This window comes from Desmodus rotundus, chromosome 3 (genome assembly GCF_022682495.2).
Source record: "Desmodus rotundus isolate HL8 chromosome 3, HLdesRot8A.1, whole genome shotgun sequence".
Taxonomy (NCBI): Eukaryota; Metazoa; Chordata; class Mammalia; order Chiroptera; family Phyllostomidae; genus Desmodus; species Desmodus rotundus.
In genome coordinates this window covers 148,095,387-148,110,941 of record NC_071389.1, presented here as the reverse complement: position 1 = coordinate 148,110,941, position 15,555 = coordinate 148,095,387, and the positions used below count along the sequence as shown (strand labels likewise).

The following is a 15,555-nucleotide window of genomic DNA, read 5'->3' as shown; positions in this document are numbered from 1 at the left end:
TCATTGACTTTCCAAACTCTGTTGTTCATGACTGGCTAAGGAAGGTTGTATTTTCTTTCTTTGGGTATATTTGTATATTGGGCAAGTTTGGAGATGGAAACCAGTTGTGCCCTTTGTTTCTACAATTCGTGTATATATATGGAGGAGTTGGCAAATCAGACAATAGAGAAATCAGTAGTCTTTCAGCATTTTTCTGCTATCTTCAGGAAGCAAACATTTACTCTTTTACAGGAGCACAATATGTTTTATAATTAATTTTATGGGCTAGTATACCAGCTTTTATCCCAGGGCTTTAATATTAAAGCATCAAAATACTTCAATATTAGGCATATTGGAAGCTTAAATGATCTCACTGAAAGCATAACACCAGTCTTTCCACTCTCATTCTGAGTTCCTAAGGTGGACCAAAGAGTCTTTAGTAATTCTGTATTCAGGAATTTCAACTGACCCACTGTTTCCCAAACTAGAGACTGACTAATATATAGTATACAGAAGCTCAAATGAGTAAGTTTGTGTAACTGTCTTTAATATTTTTCTTAAAAAATTAGAAAACAGAAAGAAACATAAAGCATTTCAGTATGTTGACTACATTATACTGTTTTATGTAAACCAAAAGATTAAAAAAAAAGACTGTGACTATAGATAAAACAGTATCAAAGGAAATGCAAAGGAAGGGAAAATTTTCATAAATCATGGAAAGTATCAGACTGATAGCTTGCTTTCCAGTGTTTCTCAGAAGACAGAATGCAAACCAGAATAGCTGTTTTGTTTAGACTGGTTGTAAAACCAGACAAAAGAAATCTGGCACTTTAATATCTATCACAAAATCAAATGCAGGAGAAATGAAAACTTTACAACTAAATTTAAGTATCTGGATATATAGAAAGTCCAAGTGTTTTGACAGTATAACATTTTTATGTAGATGAAGTTGGTTATTTTTTCTAAGCTGCTGCTTTACAATGTAGACTAATGGTTTCTCTAAGGGAAGAAGGAGCTGCAATTGCAGCAGTTGTAAACAATACTCTACTAGGTCATAATATTATAATCTAATAACTCACATCTTTTGAATTAAAGTTTTGGTAGGTTTAGATGCTCAGTTTAAAATGATTTTTAAAAGATGGGCGGTGGGTTGTTGGCTTGACCTATAAATATATCACTAAGCAAGGAAGTGAATGAATATACACTATAGGTATAATTAACATAAGTGTCTAAGACTTAAGGACAAAGCCATCATTCACCTAGAATATTCACTCCAGAAATATGGAGGCTGTACCCAGTGAGCTGAGATTAAAGTATTGGACATACTACTGCTCAGTTACCTCTACATATGGAAACTGATAGAGGTGAGTATTTGTATCAGAAATCTTAGAATTATCTTTGTATAATATTAAAAGTTACAATTATCTGCATTTATTCCTGCCATTATTGCTCCTTGCAGGAACTTGGACACTCTCCTTTGGTGGTCTCAGGAATCTTTTCAACATAATTATTTCTCAAGAAAAAATTTTGCTTGGAGCATTAAATGCATACATGCTTCTGCCATATTTATTAAATGGCTCTTGAAGTATTTGCTTCTTGGTTGAAAGTAGAAGTTATCCATATTGGCTGGAGGGGAGTTGTTATCTTCAGAAGTCTTTTTGTAAATCTATAATAGAATAGATTTTTACCAAAGGATAGTAAAGATAAACAAAACAAAGCCCATTTACTTTCACATTCTGATATGCTTAATGCATCCATTAAATTCACATCATGCATAAAGATTTGCTTTCATATGTACTGAAGCCCACATTATAGGCTAGGCTAGTATAGAACAAGAATACAAAGGATTTAATATGGCCAGGTTGAATGGCAGCTTCAACAAGGTGTTCCAAGTTCAGAGTCATCATTGTTCATTCAATAGGCACATATTTGAGGATCTATTATGCATTATCTTAGGCACTGCTCTTTAGCCATCACACATTTTATTTTAAAATGAAGTAGAAAGGCAGTTTATATTTCCATAATGTTGCTATAGTTTTCTATGGTATTCATCAATCTCTTAAATAATATTCACTGCTGACTTTTTTCCTTTTGGCTTACACATATGCTCAGATCTCTCCTATCCAAAGAAGTCTTTCTTTGACACTGTTATCCTCAGCATCTCCCTCTAGTTCCTATATGCAACAATATTTTATCAGTTACCTACTGCATTTGACACTTGATAATCTTCCTGAAACTTAACTTTCTCCTGTCGTCTGTGGCACTTTTACCTCCATCTTTCATCTCTCCACTTCCAAATCATTACTGAGTATCAAGGATTGCACCTGTTGGAGATCTCCAATGCTCCTGTCCTAATGGTAATACTCCAACTGGCCTCTTGGGTTCTTTCTATCCTCTACCGCTCTCCAGATAGACTGATGTTAGATTTATCTTTCTAGATAAAACTACAAATCACGCACGACACTTCCTTCCTTAGTCTGCTTCTTCAGATTTCTATCTCATCACTTCCTAACACAGCTTTTTCCTGATTAGCTGTACTAATTGATGACCTCCGTAGTGACCCAATGCTTTTTCGCCTCTATGCCTTTGCTCCTGCTACTCCTTCAGGAATGAACAACCTGTCTCCTTTTTCCACTCCCATACCCGGATCTCAACAACTCTCTGCTTGTGGAAATCGAACTCATACTTCAAAACATGGTATACTGGCAGTGGGGGGTTAGATTTCATATAGCAGCTTACTGAAAAGAGTTCCAATAACACCTATTTTTATTTTTAAATGTGAAATCTTCTCAGGTTATTTCAATCGGATGAGATCTCTTTCTTAGCATTTTGTTTTTTTTGTTTTGTTTTGTACCAGTTAGTACTTCCTAAGGGCAGGGAGGCATGGTGTGGAATTCATTTTTCTATAATTCACCTTTATTTCCCTCATAGTACCTGATGCTTAGAAGGTGTTTAATGAATATGCATTGAACTTAATTAAGGGACCTTAATTTTGAAAAACCCTAAGGACAGTGAGATAAATCAATAACATTTTTGGGAGGGTAAACATTAGAGTTCTAAAATTGCTCACTTACTGGATGCTTTAAACTACCATACTACGATCTAAATAGCTAAAACGGAAAGGTATAGAGTCTTACCACTCTTCTTGAGAAGTTCTCCTTTTCGGGATTTATCCAGGTTTTCAAGAAACTGTTCAAAAACTTTTATGTAAGGACCTAGACTGGTCTTCTTATAATCTAAATTATAAACACCATGTATTATAATTAGCACTTTAACAGCAAGAATAACATGAAAGTATACCTTTTAAGTTTCTTGTAAGAATTCTAGGACAATACTGTTAAATTGAAATATGATGAGAAACATGTACCCAAGCATGTGCCCTGACCAGGACTTGAACTGGTGACCTTTCAATTTGTGGGATGACACCCAACCAACTGAGCCACACCGGTCAGGGCTCAGATTCTTTTTTTTTTTTTTTTTTTTTTTTAAAGATTTTATTTATGTTTAGAGAGAGGGGAAGGGAGGGAGAAAGAGAGGGAGAGAAACATTAATGGGTGGTTGTCTCTTGTGCGTCCCCTACTGGGGACCTGGCTAGAAACCCAGGCATGTGCCATGGCTGGGAATCGAACCGGCGACTCTGGTTCGAAGGCCAGTGCTTAATCTACTGAGCCACACCAGCCAGGGCTCAAATTCTTGAATGTACAGTTCAGTCACAATTTAGACATATATTTACCATAACACTCATCTGGGTATATCAAAACCAAAGTAAAGAGCAAAAGTACTGCATACATAGTAGTTGTTTAATAAATGACTATTGATTCTAAGACTGAGATTCAAACAATTATCAATACCAGTTGACAACTTAATCTTACAATATTTATCTTGGCATTTAGATATTGCTTAGGAAGTATCTGACGATACAAATTGCATTTAACAGCACCATTTGGGCAGTCAATTGCTGAAGAAAGGAAAGAAAGACTGCTATAACATTATTTGCTACTTAGTTGGTTTCAGGATAAACAATGATTCACTCTGGGCTGAATCCTGGAAGAATTAATTACTGGAGTGACGGAAAGATGTTTACATAAAAAAGCTTATGTTAAAATGAAACTTCAATATATTAACCTACCTCTGGTTCTATGTTTGATATTGGATTCAGCTTTGTTCTCGTCTTTTTCCTCTTCATTAGTGGGAATGGCATCTAATTCATGGCAGATGGAGCTACAAATAATAGAATAACAGAATTTTAAAGTTGGCTCTTGGTCAACATTACCCAATGTATCACAGCACATGAATCCCTTAAGATTTTCTGTGAATTATGTGGCCACTAAATTTGGGATATTCTAAAAACCATAATCTCTTTTTAGAGTTTTCCATGCATATTAGCATATTAAAGACTGGGAAATCTTGCAGTAAAGAACTTTTAATGCACTTAAGTAAGCATTTCCCAAACTTATATGACCTTGATAAATCTTTTTCTTTTTTTCAAAAAGATTAAAGTTACAGAGGTAGTAGAAGGGAGGCAGCTGGGCTGTGTAGGCTCAGGAAACAAGTTACAGAAGCGGAAGAAGGGCCCTTGGAGCTTAGGAGAGAGAAAGGCAAAGATAACTCACGTTGGGGGAAGAAAAGGGAGAAGGGAAAGGTGCAGGTGTGCTCCCGAGAGGGATAGCGTGCCTGGACTTAAAAATCTTTTTCTTGCATAACAGCAGTTGAAACACTTGTGTTCTGTGGAACTCACTAGGAAATGTTGCTCTACTAGGGCATCATCACTTAGCCTCAAAGCGGCAGCCTCTCTGGAAGGGATCTAACCCAATCTACTTCAAACTCAGAACAATCACAAATAGAAAAGGAATGATCAATGATCTGGAACATACCTTATAGTCGGAACAGTAAACGGATCAAACTGATCCACTTTCTGTAAATCAATAGGCACTGAAATTCGACCTGTAAGAACCAAAAGTTGTAAACGGATGATTGTGGAATAAAAATCATTGTAGGCTGTCTCCTATAAGTTACTTTTGGCTAAAATTTTAATCTAAGGTTTAGAAAAAAGGTTAGACTTATTTGTTAAGAGCAATAGAACTAAAAATGAAAAGCGCTTTCACATTAGCTGTGCCTTTTATTTCTCTTAAAGAAAAAACACCTAAAACATAGGTGTGAAAGACCATTAAGCTATTATCTAGTTGGCCTAACATCTAATTTTATTTTTTCTCCCTCTTCCTAATATCCTCTTATATTTAAGTACAGAACACTGTCAAATTGAGTGAGTCTTTTTAAAAAAATTCTTTTTTATTGTTGTTCAAGTACAGTTGTCTGCATTTTCCCCCTAAACTGAGTGAGTCTTGAAAACTGAATGAAATAGATGGAAATAGTTCATTTCATCACCTTGGTTTATTTGCAGAAATCAAAACAGATAACCTATATGGCCCTGGTCAGGTGGCTCAGTTGGTTAGAACATTGTCCCATATACCAAAAGGTTGAGGGTTCCATTCCCGGTCAGGGCAATAACCTAGGTTGCAGTTGGATCTCAGGTCAGGGTATGTATAGGAGGCAACCAAGTGATGTTTCTCTCTCACGTCGATGTATCTCTCTCTCCCTTCCCTCTCTCTAAAATCAATGGATATATCCTCTGGTGAGGATTAAAAAAAGAAAAAGAAAAAGAAAAGACACTTATATGTTGGGCATCTTGAGAAAGCACTTTGGAGATAAAATAGACATATAAGTACTACCCTTTTATAATATCCACACCTGGGACACTACATAAAATTCATTACATCTCAAAAATGAGATAATGAATCTAAAGAATGCCAGGTGGTCAATAAGTAAATAACGAAATTGAGAGTTGATGTTAAAGACAGAGTAAAAAGACTGCAGCTAATCAACAGGAAAAGGATATAATCAAAATGTATACTTATGAATGAACATAATTACTTACCCAAACCTTGAATATTAGAATAAGGGGATACCCATTGAACCTTTACAATGAATCTTAAAATAAATGTTAAGCTTATTACCAAAAGAAGCTAAAAACAGTTGACAGGTTTGTAAAAAGGGCTACATAAATGTATGGACTACAGTCGTTATAGATTATTAAGGGATATAGGCAATTTGTGAGAAATGAATGTGTGACAATTTTCTAAGCACTTTACATTTTATGGCCACAATAACCCACTGATGTAGGTACTGTTATTATCTCCTTGTTACAGATGAGAAAACCAAAGCAACACAGAATAAGTTCCCTAACATCTTACATGCAGTGGCACAATTTGTTTTAAGACTGGACAAGTCACTTTAACTTCATAGGCCCTGTTTCCTCATCTGTACAATGAGAGCTATTGTCCTATAATTTCTAACAGTGCACCTCCGAAACTCAACTGAAAATTATTTACATAGTGGAAACTCACCCAGTGGCTACTAATCAACAATTTAAAAATAAGTTAAAATAGGTATTAGCTGACAGAACAATAATTCAACCTTTAAAATGTCAAATATCATGTGTATTCACATCCAGTGACATGCTTGCTAAAACAAAAAATAACTTTCATTTTTCTTTTACTTTTCCTTGTTTTCTTTACATACCTGTTTTAGGATGCACACTAAAAGGGCTCTTCAGCAAATGATTGATTCCTTTGCTAACATTGATATCCAGCCGTGGAAAACAGTACTGGAGCATGATCTCCCACTCAAGCCAGGGTCCACATTTTTCATTTTTGATGTCATTCTAAAAGCAGATGCAAGTCCAGCATGAGGATCAATAGGAACTTTTGAGGATTTCTTTCAAAGTGATTATAAGATAATCTTCAACCATCTTTAACTTAAGAGTAAAACAATCAGAATTTAATTAAGAATTATATTATTAAATTTGTAATACAGATTTCAATGGAATACATCAGATCTTGGCTACCTTCTTCAAATACTCCTTCAAATGCTTCCAACGCTGAAGTGAACTGTGATGCTTCTGGAAGATTTTTTGTAGGTCATCACGAATTGGTGATGGGTCATTAAGGAACATACTCGTTTAGGGCCCATCAACAAACAATTTATCTGTTTATATAGAAAGTAATTATTGTTTTCTAAAATATGAATAAAATAAACACTAAAAAATAACCCTGTAGAAATACATTAATGTATGACAGAAAGAATGCCAAAATAACTATACAGTGTAATGTAAAATCTTTCCCTGGTCTGTATATATTTTGGCAAAATGATTGAGCATTCTTTAAATAGCCATTAATTCTGGGAGGATCAACTACCATAAAGAGGAAATTTATTTATGAAATGGCCTCATGTCTTATTGTATTCCAGACTAGGTAAACTAAAATGTAGAAATGAGAATATGCAGGCAGAACTCATCTACAGTATCATAGAACAATACAAATAGCTCACATAGAAATGGTCTTAGGAAAGGATATTCTCAGGAACAAGGGCCAAAATCTTATCACAGCTTTCTTTATTTCCAAGAATATCTTGCTCAACCAAGGCATATTCTTCAAAGTATTTATTTATTATGTTAATAGATTTTCTGTAGGAATAACAATAACCAAGTCCCAATACTATTAGTAACATATACCCCATATAGCTTCTATTGACATTTGGGAGCTAGGGCTTATTTTCATTGAATTTCTGGAACTTAACTAGGTAAAATGGGAATAATACCCCTTCACAGGGTTATGAGAGTTAACTTCTACGGGGAAAGAACCTAGCATACTACCTGACTTATAACAGATATTCAAGAAATGTTTACTTCTAAGCTCCACAACTTAGAATGTTAATATTAACATAAATACAGGGGTGGGCAAAAGTAGGTTTACAGTTATGAGTACACAAAAGAGCTTATTCTTGTATCATTATTTATTCTTACATTTTTTCCCATAAGAACAACTGTAAAACTACTTTTTGGTAGAAAGCAACCAATTCAGGACAACATAATAATACATCAGTAGTAGAATATGGGACACAGCCTATTGATTCTACTCTGAATTGCTTGCTTTAACATCTCAACAATTATATAGTGCTTAACAATTTGCAAATAGACTTCACATCTACTGTTTCATTTAATCTTTGTAGCAACTCTGAGATAGATGGAGCAGATGCTGTTCTCTCCTTTATACAGATAAGGAAAGGGAGGCTCTAATATTTTATCAAGGTCATAGTCAGTGGTAGAATATGGATCTTGCTCCTAATGTAATGCTCTTTCCACTACCCTAGAGAAGTAGTGAATTCAATGGAAAAAGTATGGTTTTGGTATAAGGCAGTGGAGGACATGAATCTGAATTTAACAATTACTTGTCTGATGCCAAGCTAATTATACAATTCTTCCAAATCTCACTTTGTTCATCTGCAGGTGGAGGTACCATCATCACATCCCTCATGAGGTTGTTGGGAAGACCAATGACAACAGTTGTAAAGCAGTAGCATACAAGAGACGTTCAATTAACTCTAGCTTTTATTATTGTAAAATGCTACCCCAGCAGAGAAGATTGGTAACAAGGTGTACAGAACAAGAGCACAGTAGACTTTCTGGACACCTTTGACAATCCAATGTGGAATCACTGTCAGCCATGACAGTTATGTCAAGACTGAGGTAATGGAGTGTAACAGGAGTGCCCCTATTAGGGACCTGAAACACCCAAAACCACGAGTCTGAACACTTGGATAAGGACTCCACCTGGACACAGATGAGTGGGACCTCTACCCTTGGTGGGCTATTAAAACTCAGAGTTCTGACCTCCCAATGTTCAAGCTTGGCTGTACCACAGGTCATGCCCTGCTGAACTTCCACTCCACTGGATGCAGAGCCCCCTAGCTTGACACTGACACCTACCTCTCCACCTGCAGATGCCGCTAGTAACTGGGGCTTTGCACCGTACACTCACTCTACTTCTACCACATAACCTCCCCCTCTGTGAGCAACCTGCATGTGACTATTGGCTTGTTCAGGAGGTCTCTCCTAATAAACCTGGCATTGTGGAAAGACGTTATGTGAGTGAGTCCTTTTGGGGACACTTCCTTGCTCATGACACAAGGTAATTCGACATGCATGTACAGGTTTGGCGGACATGAACTGCATGAAGTCTTTTCCAACAGACCTGACAAAAGGGTGAATATTTTCACTTAGGTGAACTTTCTTTTTAACATCTTGACCACCCTGAAAAATAAATCATCAAGAAAGACCTTCATGTATATAACATAAAAGAAATAGTTAAAAAATTTCTATATGTTCTAAAGATATTGATTAAATTATGTCAAAGTATAAAAAACTCATATACTATTTTATATAGTCTCAATACATATAACTTTTTGAGCTAACCTTACTTGACTTAATTGAATCAGAAAAGTAAACTACTAATCTTCCTTATGCCACAAAGAAGGATACTTATAACAAAATATGAAATATCTTTTAAAAATATAGCTACTATCATTTTAAATCGATCTACTGGTAAGATCGCCTACTTTGGAAAGTAGATTCTATGAAAGATAGTGTAATTTTGTTATTGAACATACGAGGCTTGATACATCTAACAAAAAATTATCATTAAAATCTTACCTTTAAAAAAAAAGAAAAAAAATCTCACCTTCACAAGACTCAAATACTCAACTATCCCAGATCGTACTGCAGAGGACAATTTTCTGACTGATTCATCACAGACCCAACAATGAACACCTCTTCTTCCAGAATATACCCAAAGGCGGTGCTTAAATCCAAAGTCCTCTGAGGAGGGGAGACATAATAAGTTTTAAAACAAATCTATAAACTCCTGGTTCTTGCTTACTTCCTTAGCTTCATTTTTTTTTTAATACTTTTTATCTACATGTATTTACCTGAGCTATATTAAGTTAGTTGTAGTTTCCTGTGCTGCACCCACTCACCCGCCATGCTCTTGCCTTCATTACTTTATTTATCCTGGTCTCTGCCAAGAATTTCCTCCTGCCCCAGCATTTCCATTTCTCTCCCTAACCAAATGCCATTTGTCCTTAAAGACTCAGTCTAGAAGATATTAAAGGAGTTAATAAAATTAAAGTGCTTTGAACAGTACCTGGCACATAATAAGCCCCCTATATAAGACCAACTATTTATTATCATCCTTATCACTGCCTTCTTAGGAAGCCTTTTCTCATCCAGTCTCTTCCCAATCCTGTATGCACTCCTGCTGTTTTATATTCCCATAGCACCCTGTGCATATTACTTAACACAAAGCTGATCCTTAATTTTTTTATTTGTCTCCTTAGACTGTGTAACCTACTTGAGGTAAGAATTGTTTGCTTTCATATTGCCCTCATCAAGGACAGTACCTAGCACATACAGTTGCTCAATAGATGACTGAATTGAAAAAGAAAAGCACTGGTTTGATCACAGCTTTATCAGAGTTTCAACTATAACTTTATTGTAATCTTTTACTTTCTTATTACATGCTTTAAGGAAACATGTTAGAAATTTATGGCATTTGATTATAAAATGGTATAGACAGACTACTATTCTGAGGAAAGCAGACTCTTGCATTTGACCCCATTCAGACATAGGCGATACTTGCCCTTCAATGCCCGATCAATGATGCGAGTGGCCATCGTCATGAGGGTCCAGCACTTAGAACATATGTCTGCAGAACTGGAGTAGAATCATCATTATTCACTGTCAGTGATATTACCCACCCTACCAACAAGGCACCCGGTTATTTACCTACAACAGCTCCTCACATCATCATAGTCTGTCATGTCAATGTCGAACACCAGTTCTTTTTCCTGAGCCTGGAAAGCTCCCAGCTTCACTGTATTATGTTGACTGGGCTACAAGTATAAAATATCGATCAGTCTCTGTAAGACCTGCCACGCTGCCAAATATGCTTGTTTTCTACCCATACAGAAAAAGTGGCCAAAGAAAAGCGAAGAAACCATATGATGCGAAGTTGACGTCAGCTCATTAATTCAAATCCTATACATCCAGAATCGATGACAGTGTAACTTTCATCTATTTAAATGGGGCTTGGTAAATATCATCAAATTTTTTTCCAGTTCTACTGAGATAATTGACTTATAACATTGCATAAAAAGTATTTAAAAGCTTTTTAAGGTTAATGATAAGGAAAAGTACATATAGTTAATTAATGCTCTATTGCAGGGTGTTCTTAAGGAAGCAATGTTTTCAAAATTTTGAGGGAAAATGATTTAGATATTCAACCATTAGTTAAGCATAAGGTGGAATGAAGGCATTTTCCAGATACAGAAGGTTGAAATATTTTGTCTTCCATGTGCTTTTTCTCAGGGAGCTCCTGGAGGATGTGCTCCATCAAAACAAGGGAGTAAACCAAAATAAGAGATCATGGGATCTGGGCAACAGGAGATCCAACATGTGAGAGAGGTGAAAAGAAACCAAGGTGATTATAAAATCACACTTATCCATCATGGTTAGTGAGCATTCAGTCCAGTCTGGAGGTCAGAAGACTGCAGGACAAATTTCTTCAGAATTGAAATAGACAAACTACCCCATGGGTCTGAATATATCAGATTTAGACAACTGGCAAAGAGTTTCATGTTGAATTTGTGTCTAACAACTTTTAACCTAACAAACATATTAGGGATGTGTGAATAGGAATGTTGTACGTATAGTGAGGATACAGGTTAAGGTAAAAAAAAAAAAAAGCTAAATCCTCATCTGCCAGAGTGGAAAAATCAGTAGATAATGCTTTCAATGAAAAAATGGAAGAAATATAAGCATGTTATTTAGAGACAAGGAGGCAAATACCGTAAGAATCAGCTAAAAGAGAGTGGTTGCGTCTGGGGAGCATAAAACAGGTGGAGTAAGAGACTTTTTTTTTTTTTTAATTTTAAAGTAAAAGGCTTCCATAGTTTACTTGATTTTGTAAATTACGTGCATATATAGCTATAAAGGTCACAAAAAAATATTTAAAGAAAGGTCTATGGATGGCTCCCTTGTGGCCCAATAAAAAAATGAGGTATCCCCCCCCATCCCCCTTCGGTGTTGGAGAGGAGCAGTGACACCCTGGCCCTTCAAGAAAGACTTCAGTTTTAATATCCACCTCTAAAGAGGAGTAAACTGCTCCAAAGCATTTTCCTGCCTGCTTTTTCTTACCCCATCTTCGTTCCTTCCCCTGGGATTTAGAGTCAGAAAACCTGACTATCATTTAGGAATTGTGTAACCTATGAAAAAATTATTAACGTTCTACAGGCCTGTTTTCTCCTTTGTAAACAAAACAAAAACAAAACACTCCCCCCCCACCAAAACAGTGAGAATTGATATGAAAAGCAAGTTATACATATAAAACAAGTTATATAAACATAAAAAAGCCTCCATATATATGCTATTGTCCTATATGTGTATTTTTCCCCCTATCTGTGCATTTTTAAGGAGGAAGAAGGGCAATTTTTGGTATGTTCATTCATTGAGCAAGTATGTAGGGTGTACTCTCTCAGCCAGGCACTTAAAATATAGCAGTGGCAGGGGGATACAAGAGATGGCATGTTGCAATTGGCCTTACTGAGTAAGGACTTGAATGAAGTGAGGGAACGAACCAAGATATCTGGGGAAATGGGTTCTAGGCAGTGAAACTACTTGAGTAAGGGCAGTGTGGCAGGGGAGGAATGAGTGAGGGGGAGAAAGGGGGTTTTACTCTGAAGTGAAATGGGTAGCCACTGGAGAACGGTTTTGAGCAGAGGAATCACAGGATCTGACTTGTTTTAAAAGGATCACTCTGAGTGCTGTATTGAGATGATAGAATCTACAGGGGCAAACTGTTAGGAAGACATTAGTCATTGAGATGAAAGATGATGATGGTAGTAACCTGGTAGCACTAGTTGGATTTCAGATATTATGGCACAGATTTCCTAATAGAAGAGATATAGGTGTGTGAGAGAAGTGAAGAATGACTCCAATGCAGGGAGAGAGTTTAATTCTCCTATAATTCCCTCCTTAAACCATGCTGACTTCCACATTCAGTCTTTTAGCCAGATAACTCAATTTTTTTGTCCCAGTGAGAACACAACCAATTTACTTACAAATAATTTCCAGTCAGTAATGCAGAGTATCGAAGAACAAGAACAAAAACAACAAAAAACCCCAATTTACTTGTAAAAACAGTTAAATGAAGTGTGGCTTTATTTATTTTTCAGAATAAACTCTAACAATTTATCTCAAAACGCTGCATGTTCTTGATGTAAAAAACCAACCAACAAAATACATAAAAAACTGGTATCTTACTCTGTGGGAATACACCGCGCCTATATCAATCTTGTATGGATTCATTTTCTGCATCTCCTTTTCCAGATCACTCTGGTTGTTGAAGGATTGATAGCGAATGTAAATATCATCTTTCAATGTGAATGAAAATTCACGGTGTTGAAAGTAATTCTTTATCACTGCAAAATAAATGTACATTTTAAGTTAATTTGGTACTTTATTCAGCTCTGGGCCTTATAACATTAACCAATAAGAAGATACTTTTAATCAGCCCTTCGTGCCCAACACTGTGCTAGATGTAAACAATAAAAACAGGCAAGACCTAGTCCCTAATTTGAAGGTGCTTACCACACGGCATTTCATAGGGAATAGTTGATATGCAAAAATATGCAGAAATAGTTTAAATACATAACGCCACCTCTGTCACCTCGGTAGGCCACCTCTGTCTCCTCGGTGGGCAACTCAATTGGGACGAGTTAAGCACCTCTCCTCTTCTGGGCGATGTCCCTCTGCCCCTGATGCAGATCAAGCCGCTGCAGCTTCATACTACCACCCTGAAACCCTTTGGCTCAGGAACCGCGGCAGGTAAATCCAGCACCCAATGCGAGTCCTGCCACGCAGTGGTAGGACCGGAAGCTCCACTTTTCTTTGTGTGGCCGCAGACTGGTCATTATATCCTCTCTCAACCTATTCACGTTTCAGAGGTGGTGGTGGGGAAGGCTCGACATAATGCGTGAAGGCGCCTTGTCCAACACTCGCAAGCAGAGGGGACTTCATGCTGTCATGCCAAAGTACCCTCCCTGAACCTCTTCACATTCCCTGCCGATCCACTACCCTCCCCGCTCCCGGCCGCCATCACCTCCGCCGTAGTTGAGCCAGCGATAGTACTGAGCGTAGGGAAAAAGCCTCCGGTAATAAAGCTTAAGCAGCTCGGGCAGCTCGGCGGGGTCAAACGGCTCCATGGAGTGCGGTACTCAAGCCCCGCAGAATTACAGCAAGAATTGGCGGGAACCTCACTGGAGCCTCCACCTTTGCGCAGGCGCGTCGTGGCCGCGGCCTGCCGTCTGCAGGGATCTCTGGGAATTGTAGTCGCCACTTGGGGGTTTGGCTTGGGCATGGCAGGCTCTCCCGCTCTCTCCTCCGCCCACCGGCTCTGACAAAGGGTCCTCTGATCAGGTGGGCAGAAGAGGACCCTCCAATTCCAGGAAGATGGGCTGCGAAAAGGTGAGCCCTTGAGCATATTGACTTAGGTTATAATGATGAAGTAAAAAAGATGTTCGCTAATTTATGAATATTATAGAAATAATACATTTAACCAATGGAAACCAATACCTTTTAAAAAGTGTTTAGAAATTAGTTTGTCATAGAATTACTAGGTCCAACATGTGGGAATATTTCTCAACCAAATGCGAAAAGCAAAGGCTATTTATTCAGAGTTTGCTATAAAGATAGGGAGTCAGTCACCGTCACTTGGATTTTGACAGAGACTTCAAGGCAGGGGAAGCTTTAGGGCGGAAAAAGGAGGTTTCAGGTGTGCCCCGATTCAAGGCTGTTTGCTTCGGGAAGCTGTAGGTGGACTAACTAGGAGTGGGGCATCCTATGTGATTTGATTAGGGATGCCAATTGCCCCCTCTAAGTTAGAAGTAGGGACAAAAATTAGGGAAGATGCAAGTTATTAATCAGGTTCTAGCAATTTTGGGCCAAATGTTAATAAACATGGGTTATTATTTGGCTTCTTGGACTATCACTAGAGACAGGGGGTCTGATTTATAGCAGGCTGGCTTCCTGGGTATTTATTATAAGTAAGAGTGTTGGTTTCCTGGGTAGGCTTTTGCAGGTTGTGGGTCACAGTTCTTTATATGCTCTGGCTATTGTTTGTTTGTATATTCAGGCTCTCAAATAGAACACCCAGGAATACTAAAACCTGAATTAGAGGAAGCTTGCAGAATCATGGAGCACTTTACAAGTATGAAAGGAGTCTGTGTGCTATTGACGTGCAGGTTGGTCAGTCTTACCTGGTAAAGATACACCTTACTGCAAATGTGGACTTGAAGTGGGCAATCTGACTTGGTTGGGCGTCGTTCTGCAAAGCGAAAGGCTACCGGTTACCTGGGTTGTAGTTTTGGTCCCTGATCTGGTGTGCAGCAGATCTCAATGTGTCTCTCCTTCTCTTTCTCCCTCCCTTCCCCTCTCTCTATGAATAAATAAAATCTAAAAAAACCCCTCATTATTTTCATAAATTTTATTTTTACAATAATAGTAGAAGAGCAAGGAGGGAATAGTCTGTAGTAAGTTATTATTAGCCTAATCTTAAAAATGATATGGTCCCTCAGCTCCTGTTAGCAGTGTGGTAAAAAAAAAAAATGGGGTCTGGGCCCTGGCTG

The 15,555-nt window shown here is 37.5% G+C and overlaps 1 protein-coding gene across 3 annotated transcripts; it reads right to left on the bottom strand.

The window, feature by feature from the left end:
• Positions 1–505: 505 nt before the first annotated feature.
• PRIM1 (DNA primase subunit 1) lies at positions 506–14,220 on the bottom strand. Of its 3 annotated transcripts, none has more exons than XM_024576466.3 (13): positions 14,031–14,220; positions 13,193–13,350; positions 10,658–10,764; positions 10,512–10,585; positions 9,555–9,691; positions 9,069–9,127; positions 7,392–7,501; positions 6,884–6,969; positions 6,559–6,700; positions 4,854–4,923; positions 4,109–4,200; positions 3,117–3,215; positions 506–1,645 (listed from the first exon to the last, which is right to left on the bottom strand). In XM_024576466.3, exons 1-13 carry the CDS (start codon positions 14,131–14,133, stop codon positions 1,626–1,628), a joined length of 1,257 nt encoding a protein of 418 aa, XP_024432234.2. In that variant the 5' UTR covers positions 14,134–14,220; the 3' UTR covers positions 506–1,625. The 3 variants fall into 3 exon arrangements, with proteins under 3 accessions (XP_024432234.2, XP_045040587.2, XP_045040588.2); XM_045184652.3 differs by lacking the exon at positions 14,031–14,220 and adding an exon at positions 13,590–13,976; XM_045184653.2 differs by lacking the exons at positions 6,884–6,969; positions 7,392–7,501; positions 9,069–9,127.
• Positions 14,221–15,555: the final 1,335 nt, after the last annotated feature.